General features: G+C 37.2%; 1 protein-coding gene across 1 annotated transcript; it reads left to right on the forward strand.

Annotated features, from left to right (window-relative positions):
• Positions 1-876: 876 nt before the first annotated feature.
• On the forward strand, positions 877-15,335 carry EXOC1L (exocyst complex component 1 like). Its single transcript, XM_026699927.2, has 3 exons — positions 877-1,471; positions 8,960-9,090; positions 13,971-15,335. Exons 1-3 carry the CDS (start codon positions 1,351-1,353, stop codon positions 14,235-14,237), a joined length of 519 nt encoding a protein of 172 aa, XP_026555712.2. The 5' UTR covers positions 877-1,350; the 3' UTR covers positions 14,238-15,335.
• Positions 15,336-16,892: the final 1,557 nt, after the last annotated feature.

The raw sequence follows: 16,892 nt of genomic DNA on the forward strand, positions 1-16,892 counted from the left end.
TATAAGAACACTTTATCTCTCTATATAAAAGCGAAATACCTCTCACGCATCATCACAAAATCTCCAGAACCGTAAAGCCTACAAACTTCAAATTTGGCATGTATTTTCCTCTTGGCTTCTAGGTGCTCACTAACAGGATTTTTCGAAATGACCACCAGAGTATTACTATTTCCTATATTATTATTAACACTCTCTGATGCTAAGGAGTTCTACTCCCCCTCCCCACCTGAAAAGAAATCTGTTCCAAATGCAAAACACAAGCAGGGGACAAGAGTTTCAGTTTTAGTTTCACAGCAGCAACCAGCTTTAGTACAGAACGGTTGAGCTAAACCACGCCCAGGCTCCTTGCTGTCTCCTTCTTGCTCACACAGCAAATACTGTTTCCGTTTCCATGTTTCAGTTTCCAAACAGCCTCAACTCTCACACACTGACAGGATGCTAGCCAGATGAATACCAATAGATGCTGGTAGGCAGAGGCACAATTTTTTCCCCCTTATTTTCCTGCCCAAAAACTAAGCCCGGTCACATAGTTTCATAGCGAAGCACGGGTACAGAGCTAGCAAATAAATAAAATAGAAAAGTAACAAGGGCTGCGTAGAATAAATGAAGACATCATAAAGTCTTTGCAGAGGGATGAGCACTGTATTCTAGATAGTGTTGAAGGAGATGAATTATCAGAATTGGGAAGTATTAATAATACTGACATTACTGTGATAAAGTACTAGCCAGGAAAGGGTTACTTTCCACAGTACTCTTAACCTGGATGATAGAGATTTTTTTTCCTGGATGCCTAAAAGCGGAGACCTAGATCTAATATCAAAGCTTTGGAGCCAGAATTGGCTGGTTTCCCTTTTCCTCTGCAATGATGCACGTACACTTGTGGGAAAAGTTAAGTGTTCAGGAAAAGCGGCAGTTCTGCAGAGTGTGTAAGTGGATGTAACTTCTGCTCCTGTCTCCCGCCAATAGTCTTTAAATGGAAAATCCTCTCAATCAATACCTCCAGGCAGCTAGGGAAGCAAAACGTGGTTGGTGCGAATGGGGCTTTTGTGTTGCTTTGGTTAACAATGCTCTTGCCCCATGATAGCCAGGGGGCTGCTAAGTCCCACAGGAGCGGATATTTATGGTCATTAACACGCTATGCCAGAGCAGAGGAACTTTGGAGGTACCGGACGCCGAATGGAGCGACTGCTACTGCTGATTCTCTAGCCAGCAAGCTGGACAACTGGAACCCGGTCGCTTGATGGTTTGGTTTGCAGAATTAACTTTCTAATCTCTGGGAGCAATCCACATCGGAGAAGAAGCAAAAGGAGTGGAATAAGAACATCCCGAATTGTGACACAAACCAAGGCAATGTCATCACTGTTGAAGGAGGATCTCAACAAGAAGCTATTCCGATCTCTAGGTCAAAACTTATATGGGTTCATCGAAATTGAGTGTTCAGGCCAGGATCGGTTTTATCTCTGTGCTTCAGGTAAATGAGGTTGGGACGTAAGGAAAATTAACTATCTTCAATTGTTTTCTATCCCTCCATTATACTGTAAGAGTATTTTCCCGATTCAAAATTGATTGTAGCCATTAACTAACTTGGTGTTCTGAGAAAAAAAATACTGTTGCATTAGCCTCAGTTCCTTTAGCTGCTAGAGAGGAAATATACTGCTATATATACAGTATATATATATGTATATTGTTATTGCATAATTGCTGCAAGTGAGATGCCTTAAATATACTTGATATTTTGAACGTACTAAAGTAGTTAAGTATTAGAATCTGACAGGATCTACATCTGATAGCTGTGTTTATAAGGATTTTCGATAAATGTCATAGCAGTCTAAAATAAGACAGTAAACCTAAATGCATGAACTTAGAATTAAGATCTGTTGAAATCAATATAGTTTCTTTCAAAGTAACTGACTGGTATTAGGCTTTTAAAGTGTTCAGGATTAAAAGGCTAATCAACTGCACAAGCATGGATTTTAAATATTAATAATCTAAATTCATAGTACAATCACTTTATAGTATTAGGCAGTATCCTTCCCTACCAAAATTCGATGTGATTAACTTTTTCAATAAATGTTTTAGATGTCTAGTCGGTAAATTCTTATTACTAAGGTTGTGGATTAAAGATACTATGCTTGAGAAATTGAATTTCCTCAAATGCTGACTGAAATTGCAAATATCCTTGTCTGAAAGTAGTTCACATTTAAGTAATTTTAGATCAATATATTTAGGATTGCCCTATCTGTTTTGTTTATTTCCTACTTGAAAAGGACCACAATGATTATTTTTGAATTAGAAGAAATTTTGCTTTCCCTTAGAAAGTAGCAAACTAAATCTTTCTAAAGAGAAACAGCAAAAATATAATTAGATGTTAATAAAACACGTTATCTGTGGCTTTAAACATGGTTATTTTGGGCATTTTTACTTATATAATGAAATAATCTTTTCTCTTATTTTGCTTCTAATATAAATAAGACTGTAAGTTCTTATTTTGACATTAATATTTTAAAGCCGCAAAACTGATGCAAGTCACTTTTTATTTTGCAAATCTAATATCACTCATCGGCCCATTTTTATAATTAAGCAAAGTGATACTGATGAGCAGTACTTCCATCTATATAAAATATCTCATACTATCTTAGAAAAAATATCTTGGCCAAGAAATATCTGCATGTTTGTTAAGAATACTCCATTGTTTTGACTTAATGATTTTTTTTTCATGATATGTTATCACTATTTTAAAATAAGTGCTTCGTATGTCCTAAGCTATGTCAAGAAAATCTAGACTTGCAATATCAATTTCACTGAACAACATATGAAGTAAAGATTAATTAATAAGAAGAGGCACTGATTGTAACTTTTTACATTGCTAAATATTTCTCAATGCAGGATATGCAGAGAATGTAGATACAGAAGGATGAGTTTTTCCCTGAGGTATTGAAGGAGCTCCTATATTATCACTAAAAGTACTACGTCCAAGGCAATAATAGAGGATTAGTGCAGAATTTGAGCTTGGAATGTTAGAGGGAATAAGATCATATGTAACTTCACATTATATATAATGAAGTAAAGGACAGAATCAGATAAATGGATTCTTTTTCAAAGAATGGAACAAAATTGTGCGGAAAAAAAATATGCCATGCTATCCGTAGTTAAAAACCTGACAGGAAATTGTCATCACTTCTGAGGAAAGTCATGCATAAAAAATAAGAAACTTCCTCAAGATAATGCACAAACACACACATAAACTGGTATGCATTGGTGTGTGAATGCTTTCTTAAGTTTAATATTGCTTCATTTCTTTGGTGTGTACCCCTTCGGGACATACCTGCATTGTCAAGATACCCATTGGAGAAGGGATATTTGTTCCATCCTAAACTCCTTCATGCGGATGCCACTTTTGTTTTATGCAGATTTGCCACTTGAAATAAAATCTGAACAGATATTGGGGGGAAAAAAAATCATTCTAAAACTCAGACTCTATTTTGCTCACTGAAACCTATTTTAGCGGGTCACTCCCTGCGCTGCTCACCTCATTCCCTGTAGCTTTAGAAGAAGCTCGGTTCCAATCAATCTGATTGGTTATTAAATTGCTCAGCGAGGACCTATGTAAATTTCCACAAACTAATTTTAAAAGGAATCTAAGCGATTGCTAAATGACACTAAAATCCAGATTTGGGGCCCTTTTCTCCTCCTATTCCCTTGTATCTGATTGTCAAAGTCTGCTTGGCAAGTCTCCGCAGTTTTCTTGGAAGCGTTTTTCAGAGATTATTTGCCATTGCTTCCTTTCTAGGACCGAAAGAAAGTGACCAAGGGCCAAGGTCACCTAGCTGATTTTTTTTTTGCCTGAAGCAGGACTAGAACTCCCAGTTCCCCAGTTTGTAGCCTGATTCCTTGGTCATTACATCATGCTGGTTCTCAATGGGGAGTTGTTCACGTATCAAAGGGATTTATGGTTTTATTTTTTAAATAATAGTCTTTTCATGATACTTTTGAAAGTAGGAGACTAAAGGAATTAAAATTGCCCTAAGCATGTTCTGGCCCTTTGCGTGTGACAGAAGTATCTGTTTGGCTGTTATTCAGTATAATGATATTAAATGACAGATATAGCTTTATTTACTTGAAAGTAGATAAATAGTAAAGAAAAATAAATGCGCCCTTAAGTCATGCTTGACTTTTGGCTTCTCTAAGCAGATTTTTTTTGGCAATGTTACCGCAAAAGGATTGTCATTGCCTTAGACTGTAATGAATGCTGTTGGGTTTTTGTTTTATTTCCTCCGGCTACCGTAAAACTTTAGAATTTCTTTATGATTTCCCCAGACAAATTCTAATCACAGCTAACCTTACTTAGATTCCGAAATCAACCAAGGTTAGCTACATGCTGTCTATCACTGAGATGAATATTGCGGATATCTAGGTAGGGTGCTGAAGAACTCTTGTTGAAGAAAGTAAGTTAGGGGCTTTTGTATGCTTCCAGTCTAAAACAGTGAAAAACTGCCATTTAGTTCAGTTGATATTCCAATGCACCAAAAGATCTGAATCGGGATAAGACCATTTTTTACATTCCTATTTAGGTTTATCTTATTGTCATACGGAGTTAATACTGTTTTCATTCTCTATCAGACACACAGAAATATATACATATAATAGGTGACAAATTTCATCCTATATCCCAACTCCTCAGATATAGGGAGCCATGATGAAACTCATTATGTACAGTCCTCTCACGGAGAACACCACCACACGGGGTATCTGGCCATCCTTCCAGGTCAGATAGCATGGTTGCTCTCCTGGTCCTTTCCTTTAAATCTTGCCATCTCGGAGGGGACATTGGAAATGCACTTTTTTCCGTGGCTGATGATATCAACATTCCATGATGTCAACCTTCTATGAGTAACACTTCATAACATACCATACCTATCATCAAGATCTGCTGGAAAAGCTAGGTTTTAATTATGTTTTTAAATCCAGGTAAAGTTGGGATCATAAGACATCTCAAGAAAAATGATGTTTCAAAGAAAGACAAAAGTGCAAATTCTTAGTTTCTGAGAAGGCAATGCTGTATCTTGGTGCCAAGCCATAGAAATTTTATAGATTGGTACCTATCTATTCATAGGTACTACTTTGTTCTTATGCTGTGGGGGTCCCAGGATGCTGGGGGAGATTTGGGGGAAATATAAGTAACTCACAGAGATTCCCTCACCACTTATAGGGGGGCTTACATAAGCACACCAATGTGCCTACTGTCCCTGTCCTATTGTTTCTTTTTATTTTTCTTATATGTATCCATTTCATGTGTTAATAACTATGTTTATACTTATACCTGTTGTCTTATAATCACTTGACAAATAAATAAAATAAATAAACAATCTGTTACATGCAGTATATGCTATTATTGGGTTGTTACTATGTTCTTACCTGCTTTTAATTGTAATTAGCCAACCAGAGTCATGTACAGAGAGAAGTGACATATAAACTGATTTCCTCCTTTTAAGGAAATGTACCTGTGAGAGAATTTATTTTTGCCTTTAATTATCTCCAAATTTGAGGTGATCATGAGAAATTTTGTTCCTTTATTCTTATACAGCATTATCTATCTATCTATCTATCTATCTATCTATCTATCTATCTATCTATCTATCAGAAGGCAGACATTAATCTTCATTAAGCCTTGACTGGTTCAAGTAAGCTTTGTTGAATCAACCAGAGTGGCTTGGTTCAAGTCATTATTTAATACAATATATGCAGCTTTTTGGTAAAGAATAATGTAGCACATACGTTGTTAAAATAGAACACCATTTCCCTAAGAATGCGTTCACATAATCAATTTATAAAAAATCATATTGCTATTAACAGAGTTACATGAACAAAAAAAAATCACCCAAACTGAAATTAAGAATAAGAAATGCCAGCCTTCATGTTTGGAGAGCTTTTCTATGAACTGTTCTCTTGATTTCTTGACCATCTAGGACCTCTGAGCGGTTATAATAAAAATTCAAAGACCTCTCAAAACGTTCTTCATATTTTTGGGGTTATAATTCCAATGAATTGGAATAAGTAGAAGAATTTCAGGGGTATATAGCAAGACCTCCTCCTGTGACAGTTCATCCTTGAAAAGGAACTCAATGCTAAATCGTTTATAAAATTTGGAAGCAACCTCTTGACACGGAATTTCAAATCGCGAAATTGAGTGCAGTTTGGGGTGTGTGTACAAATCCAAAAAAGTTTACTTAGTAAACTTTTGAAATCATTAAATTTGATTCCAACTTAAATTAACTGCATTTATAATATTTAGTGAAACAATCTGAAAAATTATTTATTTATTTATTGTTTATTTATTTATTTATTTTGCCAAGCAATTATAAGATAACAGGTATAAGTATAAACATAGTTATGGATACATGAAATGGATACATATAAGAAAAATAAAAAAGAAACAATAGGACAGGGACCGTAAGCACGTTGGTGCGCTTAAGCATGCCCCCTACAGACCTCTTAGGAAAGGGGTGAGGTCAATAGTAGACAGTCTAAGGTGAAAGTTTTGGGGGTTTGGGGAAGAAACCACAGTCAGGTGGTAAAATAAATAAATAAATATTGACTACTCTGTTGCTAAAGTCATATTTCCTGCAGTCAAATTTGGTGCGGTTAACCTTGAGTTTGTATCTATTATGTGCTCTTGAATTGTTATGGTTGAAGCTGAAGTATTCATTGACAGGTAGGACATTGCAATATATGATTTTATATACTATACTTCGATCGGACCGAAGGCGGTGTAGTTCTAGGTTTTCTAGGTCTAGAATTTCGAGTCTGGTGGCATAAGGTATTCTGCAATGAGTAGAGGAGTGGAGAACTCTTCTTGTGAAATATTGCTGGACTTTCTCAACTGTGTTAATATCAGATACGTAATGTGGGTTCCAGACTGATGAGCTGTATTCAAGTATTGGTCTAGCAAATGTTTTGTATGCTAATACTAAGAATTAATTAAGAATTAATACTAAGAAGGAGCTAGGAAAACATTGCCATCTGGGTCTAATAAAGTTCTGTAAACGAGGCAAGGCAGTCACGTATAAAAATCATATTGGAGCTTAATTAAGTCATGTGCTAGCTCTTTCTATCGATTTTAACAGGAACTAAGTAGAGCAAATGTAATCTGGATCAAATCCAAGGCAGAAACAGCAACAGTTTTTAAATGTTGTAAAGTCACTTTTAAAATTACTTGGATGAAGGTTTATTTGGCAAATAATATGGAGATAGTTTGCCATTACCTCCCTCTCTGCAAAGCTCTTGGACTTTCAGATCCTAGTGTACCACGGAGGCTGGGTTGACTTAAGGGCAAGTATAGACCTGGTGTAAAAAAACCAAAGCAAAGCTTAAACTCTGCAGTAACGCTTTGGTTCCTTTTTCTAATGTCCATTTCTTCCAAATATTCAAATGAAAACACTTTGGAATCTGAGGCACGTATCAGTTCTCCATATAAGTATGAGTAATTGGAAAGTTTAGGGCTAGTGATTTAGCTTTTTCTTTACATTATATTTTGCCCATTGCTGTCATAGTTTACATGACTTTTTTAAAAATAAAGATGTGTATTTTCTTTTTTCAAGCAGTTGCAAAATTGGGGGCGGGTTGCTGATAGTCATGTAAGAAGATGTGAGTTATCAAATATTTGTAACTGTGAAGAAGAAACATTTAGTTAATTGGTACATAAATCTGTTTAAATGCAACTTAATAAAAGCATTTAGCATTCAGAAATGTGCAGCCAATAATTCTTAAACTGCAGGAGGCCATGCGATCTCTCTGATTTTTCTACTTGTGTAATTTGCCCATAGTAAAAAAAATTAACCTGCAGGATATAGTCTGGTTATTTCTGTGGTATCACTATATTGATTTATTGATCTTTATTTTTTAAATTGTTATCAATTGTTAAAAATGCAAATATTCAGTTATTGCTATTGTTCTTTTAGCTCATTAGTCTCTATGTCATAATCACTCCTTTGCAATATATTTTATTCTACTCTCTACTAATCTGTATAATCCCTGCAGGCACAATATTAATACTAAACATATTTTTAAAAAGATTTCAGTAATACGATCAGTTTATATTTCTTGTTAGCTCTTTTTAGTATTGTAGTCATCACTTAAAGTTTCATTTAAACTTTACCAATTCTCACTGTATTTATTGTTTTTGTAATTTTTAAACTTGTAATTTTAGTTATATTGGTATCATGGTTTATAGTTTGCACTAGCTATTTAAAAATAGTTAATTTGTATACATATATAGGCTACACTTTTATTTCATTGAAATGGATATTATTCTATATTTCAAAACTTTGTTTTGTTGGTCAGTGCTGGAATAAAGATGACTCTGTTGCTTATTTCTTTTAAATTATGTCTTTCCTGATCTACAGTTAAAGTTTTCAGAGTAATTTGTAATTATTACTTTAAAAAACCCTTCTATATTCCAATAGATTTCCAACTTAAAAGACTCACACCAAAGTAAAATTGAGCAATACATTTATTTAGCAATAAATAGTTTAGTGATAATACATTAAATGCAATGAGGTCTACTTATATTTAAAATAAAAAACAAATTTTACAAATATTGATCAATCAGTAAATTGTTGAAACCATTTAATAATTTGGTGTGATTGCAATCATAGATTGGAAATAGGTCCAACTTGTACACTTCAAATCTAATTTTAAATTGCCCTTTTAAGTTTAAATATGGACAGCTTGTACATTTATTTAATTACAATGTGTACATTTTGATATTGTAGCTATATCTTCAATTAGGTTAAATTAGTTTAAATGGCATGAATGCTAAAAGCAACTGCAATTGCTGAATCTTAGAAATGCTGGGCCTCACTCACCAAATGGCATCAGAAGGCATTTTTTTTTCTTAATAAAGATTTTATTTTTGCATTCTGTGTGAAAATATATTGTAAACCAAATGTTTGTCCTGCAGTGTCAAAAGGTGAAGAAGTACAAATATCGGTGGTAAAACACTACAGAACTGGCCTTGATGAGAACTATGAAATATCTGAAAAATGGCTTCTAAATGATTTGGAGATGATAGATGGAAAGGAGGCTGATTCTGTAAGTGCTGCATTTTATTATAAGACATGTTGTTCTGTTGTTGGTGATGTAATAGCTAGAATGTAAATGTCTGTGGAGATTCTCAGTCATCCGGGTCATAGTGATCTCAAAGGTGCTTTTTCAAAAGGCAATTACACTGTTTTTTCCTTGAGGAAGACTTTTTGCTTCTCATGCAAGATGTCAACTCATAAAACATTTCTATGCCTGTTTTAGAGTTGCCATAAAGGCGGGTGGAGAAATTTGAAGGAGCAGTGGGGCAGTTTAAACCAAAAGTGCATTCCATTCTTATCTTGCAAAGATTGTAACTAAGCTACCGGAATTTCTGCTATGAAAATCCCTAATTGGAGAACGTGATTGATGACTCTCAGCTATGAATGTGTTTTTGTTGGAGAATATGAATTATGATACACCCAAAGGGGTGGGGGAGAAAGCAGGGTCATAGGTGATAGTGAACTACGGGTCTCAGAATCGGGCTTTATGCAGGTCATGCCGACATGTTTGCTCCTAATAAATCCTTTGAAGTTTTTTGAAGCTTGGCTTGAGACTCCTGACTTAATTAGGGCAACTGCTGGAATCCTGACAGAAGAAGCTCCATCGGTTCGGGCAGGATGGTAGGAGTGATAAAAGGATTAGCTCTGACTGGATTGGGGGGAGGTTGGGAGGATCATATTTTTCTGCAATCATCCGGTCATTAGTACTCTCCCTGAGAGGTCTTTAGGTCACTTGAGGGTTTATTTGTCCCCTCAGGGTTATCTGTTTCAGAATTCAAATGGGGGAGGAAAGTTCTTGGAATTGCTGAAAGGACCTTGTTATAGGCAGGAGGTAGGTGGTGTCTTCTTCCTTCCTCTCTGTAGACATAGGTCTGCTCAGTGTTAACATAAATGGCCTCTTTTACCCCTCTTTCAAACCAATGGTCCAAAAGAGACCATTTATGTTAACACTGAGCAGACCTATGTTTACAGAGAGGGAGGAAGAAGACACCACCTACCTCCTGCCTACAACAGGGTCCTTTAAGCAGTTCCAAGAAGATTTCGCCCCCTTTTGAAGTCAGGATACTAGGAAGTACAAGGTTATACAATCCAGAAAAGCAGAGGTGGGGTATTCAGCAGGTTCTGACCAGTTCTGGAGAACCTGTAGCGGAAATTTTGAGTAGTTCGGAGGTAGAGGCAAATACCGCCTCTGGTTGGTCCCGCCCCCATCTATTCTCTGCCTCCCAAGTCTCAGATGATTGGCCGGGTCTTGTTTTGTTGCCCTGCACAGGAGAATGGAGCTGGAAAGCAGGTTAGTGGGGTGGGGAGGGAAGGGGGATTTTGCAGCAACCTTCCCCCTGGAGTGGGGAGGGAATGGAGATTTTGTAGTATCCTTCTCCTGCCACACCCACCAAGCCACACCCACAAAACCGGTAGTAAAAATGTTGAATCCCACCACTACAGATCACAACCATCATAAACACTAACTATGAATATAGCAATTTCAAATTACTGTTATTGTTGCAAAACGAACAAGAGAATGCAAGCGTGAATAGGCGTAAACGTGCCTATTTTGACACTGTAGCTTCAGCATCACTGAAGCGAGCCTTCTTCGCTCATGCTGTCTTTTCCACATCCTTGGTTGACTGTTAATTGTTGCTCTATTTGAAGCTACCCTGGGAAAACTTCCAAAATATCGTAGTTAGACTGCACGTCTTACTAAAGGATCTCATTAATTAATTAATTTTATTTTTTATGTACTTTGAATTGTCAAACGCTTACAAGATAATAGGTATAAGTATATACATAGTTATGAATACGTGAAATGGGTACATATAAGAGAAATAAAAAGAAACAATAGGACAGGGACGGTAGGCACGTTGGTGCGCTTATGCACGCCCCCTACAGACCTCTTAGGAAAGGGGTGAGGTCAATAGTAGACAGTAAGGTTAAAGTTTTTGGGGGTTGGGGAAGAAACCAGGGTCAGGTAGAGTATTCCAGACATTGACCACTCTGTTGCTGAAGTCGTGTTTCCTGCAATCAAGTTTGGTGCGGTTAACCTTGAGTTTGTATCTGTTGTGTGCTCTTGTGTTGTTATGGTTGAAGCTGAAGTATTCATTGACAGGTAAGTCGTTGCAATGTATGATTTTATATACCATACTTAGATCAGACCAAAGACGGCGTAATTCAAGGTTTTCTAGGTCTAGAATTTCAAGTCTGGTGGCATAAGGTATTCTGCAACAAGTAGAGGAGTGGAAAACTCTTCTTGTGAAATATTTCTGGACTTTCTCAACTGTGCTAATATCAGATACGTAATGCAGGTTCCAGACTGATGAGCTGTATTCAAGTATTGGTCTAGCAAATGTTTTGTATGCACTAGTTAGTAGTGTGCTATTACCAGAGAAAAAGCTACGTAGGATTAGGTTAACAACCCTTAATGCCTTTTTGGCTATGTAGTTGCAGTGGGCTCTAGCACTTAGATCAGTAGAGATGAGTATTCCAAGGTCCTTTACAGAGCTTGGATCATCAACAAGGTCTTGACTATTCAGCCTGTATTTTATTTTCTGATTTTTTTTGCCAATATGTAAGACAGAGCATTTATTTGTTGAGATTTGAAGTTGCCATTTGTTTGACCATTCTGATACATAGTCAAGATCTTTTTGAAGTATTGTCTGTGGTATTGAACAGCTTTACATCATCAGCGAAGAGAACACAGTTGCTCTTGATATGATCACAGAGGTCATTTATGTAGAGTATGAAGAGAGTTGGTCCTAGAAACCTGCCTTGGGGGACACCACTGTTGACAGGTACAGAATTTGATAGGACCCTCCCAATTTTGACCATTTGTTATCTGTTTGACAGGAATGCTTCTATCCAGTTATGCAGGTGTCCAGAGATACCATAAGTTTTTAGTTTTAGGAGTAGTTTGTCGTGTACCACTGAATCAAAGGCTTTACAGAAGTCTATGTAGATTGGCAGCTGGTTTCCAACCACAATTGATCTGATATTCTAATCATCTCTGTTGCCACCTCGGTCAAACCCGTCTTTATTTTGCATGCGGATAAGAGCTTTTTTTGTTGTTGTTGTCCCTACGCTGTCTTTGGAAGTAAAGGCAACACAAATCTTTTTGGTTTTTTTGGACAAGTCTTAGAAGGGCAATGGTTCTCTATAGTACATTTTACAGATAGTCCTTGATTTACAATCATTCCTGTAGTGACTTTCATTTTCAGTGGCAGTAAAAAAACTAACAAGACCGCTTTTCATACTTAACAATCATTGTAGTAGCTCCATAATATTTGGGTGCTCGGCAATTGCCATATATTTATGATGGCTGCAGTGTCCCAGAGTCATGGGCAGAGGTGGATATTCAGCAGGTTCTGACCAGTTCTGGAGAACCAGTAGCGGAAATTTTGAGTAGTTCGGAGAATCGGAAAATACCGCCTTTGACTGGCTCCACCCCCATCTATTCTCCATCTCCCGAGTCCCAGCGGATTGGCTGGGTGTTCTTTGGTTGCCCTGCACAGGAGAACAGAGCTGGGAAGCAGGTTAGTGGGGTGCGGAGGGAAGGGGAATTTTGCAGTATCCTTTCCCTGCCACACCCACCAAGCCATGCCCACTAAGCCACGCCCATAGAACCAGTAGTAAAATTTTTTGAATCCCACCACTGGTCATGTGATCTGTTTTTGTGACCTGACCAAAGTCAATAGGGAAGCAAAAAATTTGCTTAACAACCGTGTTACTAACTTAATAACTGCAGTTATTTACTTAATAACTAGGGCAAGAAGGGTTGTAAATGGGGCAAAACTCCCTTAACCACTGTCTTAGCAATGGAAATGTTGGGCTCCATTATTGCTGTAAGTCAAGGACTACCTGTATTGTTTTGTAGATGCTACTTTATATTTGCACGTTATTTGCATATGTGACATGCATATATTTGCATGTCAACCACTGGAACTCACTACCTGACTCTGTTGTTACATCCTCAAAACCCCAAAGCTTTAACCTTAAACTGTCTACCATGGACCTCACCCCATTCCTAAGAGGTCTGTAAGGGGGTGTGCATCAGTGTGCCTACTGTCCCTGTCCTACTGTTCCCATTTATTTGTACTCATGTATTATGGATATACTTATATATGTTTATACTTATATGTTTATATGTTATGTTCATAATTATACTTGTTTTCTCATTACATGTTTGACCAGTGGTGGGATTCAAATTTTTTTACTACTGGTTCTGTGAGCATGGCTTGGTGGGCGTGGCAGGGGAAGGTTACTGCAAAATCCCCATTCCCTCCCCACCCCACTAACCTGCTTTCCAGCTCCGTTCTCCTGTGCAGGGCAACCAAAGAAGACCCAGCCGATCAGCTGAGACTCAGGAAGCAGAGAAGAGATGGGGGTGGGGCCAGTCAGAGGCCGGATTTGCCAATTCTCTGAACTACTCAACGTTTCCGCTACCGGTTCTCCAGAACTGGTCAGAACCGGCTGAATACCACCTCTGGTCCTACTGGTCCTGTGGGCATGGCTTGGTGGGCGTGGCAGGGGAAGGTTACTGCAAAATCCCCATTCCCTCCCCACCCCACTAACCTGCTTTCCAGCTCTGTTCTCCTGTGCAGGGTAACCAAAGAAGATCTAACCAATTAGAGGGGACTCGGGAAGCAGCAAATAGATGGGGGCGGGGCCAGTCAGAGGTGGGATTTGCCGGTTCTCCGAACTACTCAAAATTTCCGCTACCGGTTCTCCAGAACTGGTCAGAACCTGCTGAAGACCACCTCTGATGTTTGACAAACTAAACTAAATAAAAATAATAATAATGAATAAATAAATAAATATTTTAAATTCTCTGTTAGTTTGAATCTTCTTTCTGAGCAGAAAGGCAGCAAATAAAACGTTGGTGTTTTTTTTTCCTTTTAGGATAATCCATGGTTTGATATGCATTTCAAGCAAGTTTACACTTGGGAAGCTTACAGCTGTGCATCTAAATACGCCTTTGCGAGAATATTAAACCAGCTGAATGAGATGTACCTGCAAAAGGATCTGAAGATTGTGAACTTTGATTTTACCTACATTAACGACGCAGCACTCTGGTCATCAAATAATGGGGATTGCTTAGTACTTATGAGAATCTGCTTTTATGCATTCAATCTTGTGTGTCTATCTCTGTGTCCCCTGCCAGGTTGACTGTTGTAGCTACATCCAGATTTGAATACGGCTACTGAAAAGCTAGATATTCAGTACTATATCAGGGTTTCAATTTTCGTAACATTTTTAGTCAAAGTTTCTTTCAGTATTGATAATAGGTTTAAGTACCAATTTATGATCTTGCATACTTGCATCTCAGCTTCTGATGTAAGCCATCCCACACAATTTGCACCATGAAGTTGTGGCATGCATTTCATCTCCCTCAATGACTAACGCTTTGGTCTTTGGAAGAACCGAAATGTACAGGTGAAACTCGAAAAACGAGAATATCATGCAAAAGTTCATTTATTTCAGTAATGCAACGTAAAAGGTGAACCTAATATATGAGATAGACTCATTACATGCAAAGCAAGATAGTTCAAGCCATGATTTGTCATAATTGTGATGATTAGAGCTTACAGCTCATTTTGTGTATTACGCTTAAGTCCAACCGCAGGCAGCGTAGTATTCAAGGTTGTCCAAGCCCAAAATTTCTTGCCTGGTGATATATTTTATCTTCATATACTTTGTTAATATCTGTGTCTTCTCTTTGTTAATCTTGAAACCTTCCAGTGCCCCAAATTCTTTTAATTTACTTATTAAAGTTCAATTCCTTTTAAAGTGACCGCCAAAACAAAAACCAAATCATCTACGAAACAGAAGATTCTCAGTGCTATATTATTTACTTGAGTATTTATTTTTTGTACGAGTCCCTGTTCACAAAATGTTACATCAAAATATATTCATTACTGGAATATATTTTAGCAGAGTTACATCAGTATCTTGGAATTATGTATCGATTTGTCAAAAATAGGACAAAAATCAGATTTTTTAAATAAGAAAAAATATGTAAAGATCTTCAAAATCTAACATCCAAATCTCAAAACATGAGGCAAAATAGTTAGCACACACAATATTTAAAGGACATGAGAATGTAGTGGTAGTTGTAACAGAACTTTAAGACTTTTTGGAAGCAAAATCAATTAGCCAACTATAAATGCTCACCATTCATTTATGTAATTGTTGTTTTTCACATATTTTTATTTTGTACTGAAAATGAGGTCATTCTACACTTGTTAAATTTCAACTGTTTCTCTATTGCATGGGTGTCAAACTTGCTGTCTCACATTGCCATCATGTGATGTATCACAACATTTTCCCCAGAGGTGGCATTCAGCAGGTTCTGACCAGTTCTGGAGAACCGGTAGCGGAAATTTTGAATAGTTTGGAGAACCGGCAAATACCACCTCTGACTGGCCCCGCCCCCATCTGTTCTCTGCCTCCCAAGACCCAGCTGGGGATTTTATAGTATCCTTCCCCTGCCATGCTAAGACACTCCCACAGAACCGGTAGTAAAAAAGTTTGAATCCCACCACTGGTGTTCCCACTTCGTGGAGCTGGGGTGGGCGTGGCCTACACATGACATATCTGGCCTGCAGGCTGCCAATTTGACATCGCTGCTATTGCTTTGGTTTTTATTTATTTTTTTAAATATAGTTTATTAGTTTTTACAATTAAAACCAACCAACAATACATTCACAATTAAACAAAAGAAGAGAAAAGAAGAAAGAAAAGAAAAGAAAGGAATATTTAGAGAAAAAAGGGAAAAGTTAAACGCATTCTTATTATGGTCTTTACATGTTTATAGTATATATCTTAAAATATAATTGATATGGAATTGGATAATAAATTTAAATTATGATGACACACGTTTGCATATTCAGCGCTCAATAATTCAAATATCTTTAAGTTAGTCAGAAATATTCAGAAATATTTTTAATTGACAGAGATAGATGTCTGTTAATATTTTATGATATCTTTTTTGTGATGCCTTTCATTTAGCTAGAATGATTCTATACTTAGTTATGCTGTTTGCTGCCATGATGTGGTTTCAGAATGAGTTGAAAAACCATTAAAAAGATATTTCCATATTAGTTTTGCCACATTTGTGTCAACTCTGTTCATTTTGATTTAAATATTTCTTAACTGTCTTGCATTCTTGCACACTAAAGCACACATTTAGACAAAGTAAATCTTGCAGGATAATGCAATGAGAGTGGAGACTGCTTTGATTAATTGCTGCCTATGTTGGTCCTGTAAAAATAATTAATGAAGTAAATCTAATTTAATTAGAGTTGGAGAAAGATGGACTTGCTCTGAATTAATGAGTCCAAATCTAATTTTGATCCTGGGGGTTGTCCAGCACCACTTTAATTGAGGCTCCACTCACCTATCAAATCAAGAGTTTCCTTCCTTTCCTAGGAATTCATAATTGTAGAACTGTGTTTTCCGTCTGGGCAAGTTTAAGATGTGTGACTTCAACATCTGCTGGTTGGGAATTCTGGGAGTTGAAAGTTAAAATGGCCCTGGTTAAGAAACACTGCTCTACAACATAAAGCCAATGTACTTTCTTCCTCAAGGTGAACCAGAGGTACATTGGTACAAAAATCCTACACTGACGTATGGCAGAGGTGGTATTCAGCAGGTTCTGACCGGTAGCGTAAATTTTGAATAGTTCGGAGAACCGGCAAATACCACCTGACTGGTCCCATCCCCATCTATTCTCTACCTCTCAAGCCCCAGCTGATTGGCTGGGTCTTCTTTTGTTGCCCTACAAAGGAGAAGGGAGCTGGAAAGCAGGTTAGTGGGGTGAGG

The sequence above is a fragment of the Pseudonaja textilis genome, chromosome 6 (genome assembly GCF_049901715.1).
Source record: "Pseudonaja textilis isolate UNSWEBS1 chromosome 6, rPseTex1.2, whole genome shotgun sequence".
Lineage (NCBI taxonomy): Eukaryota > Metazoa > Chordata > Lepidosauria > Squamata > Elapidae > Pseudonaja > Pseudonaja textilis.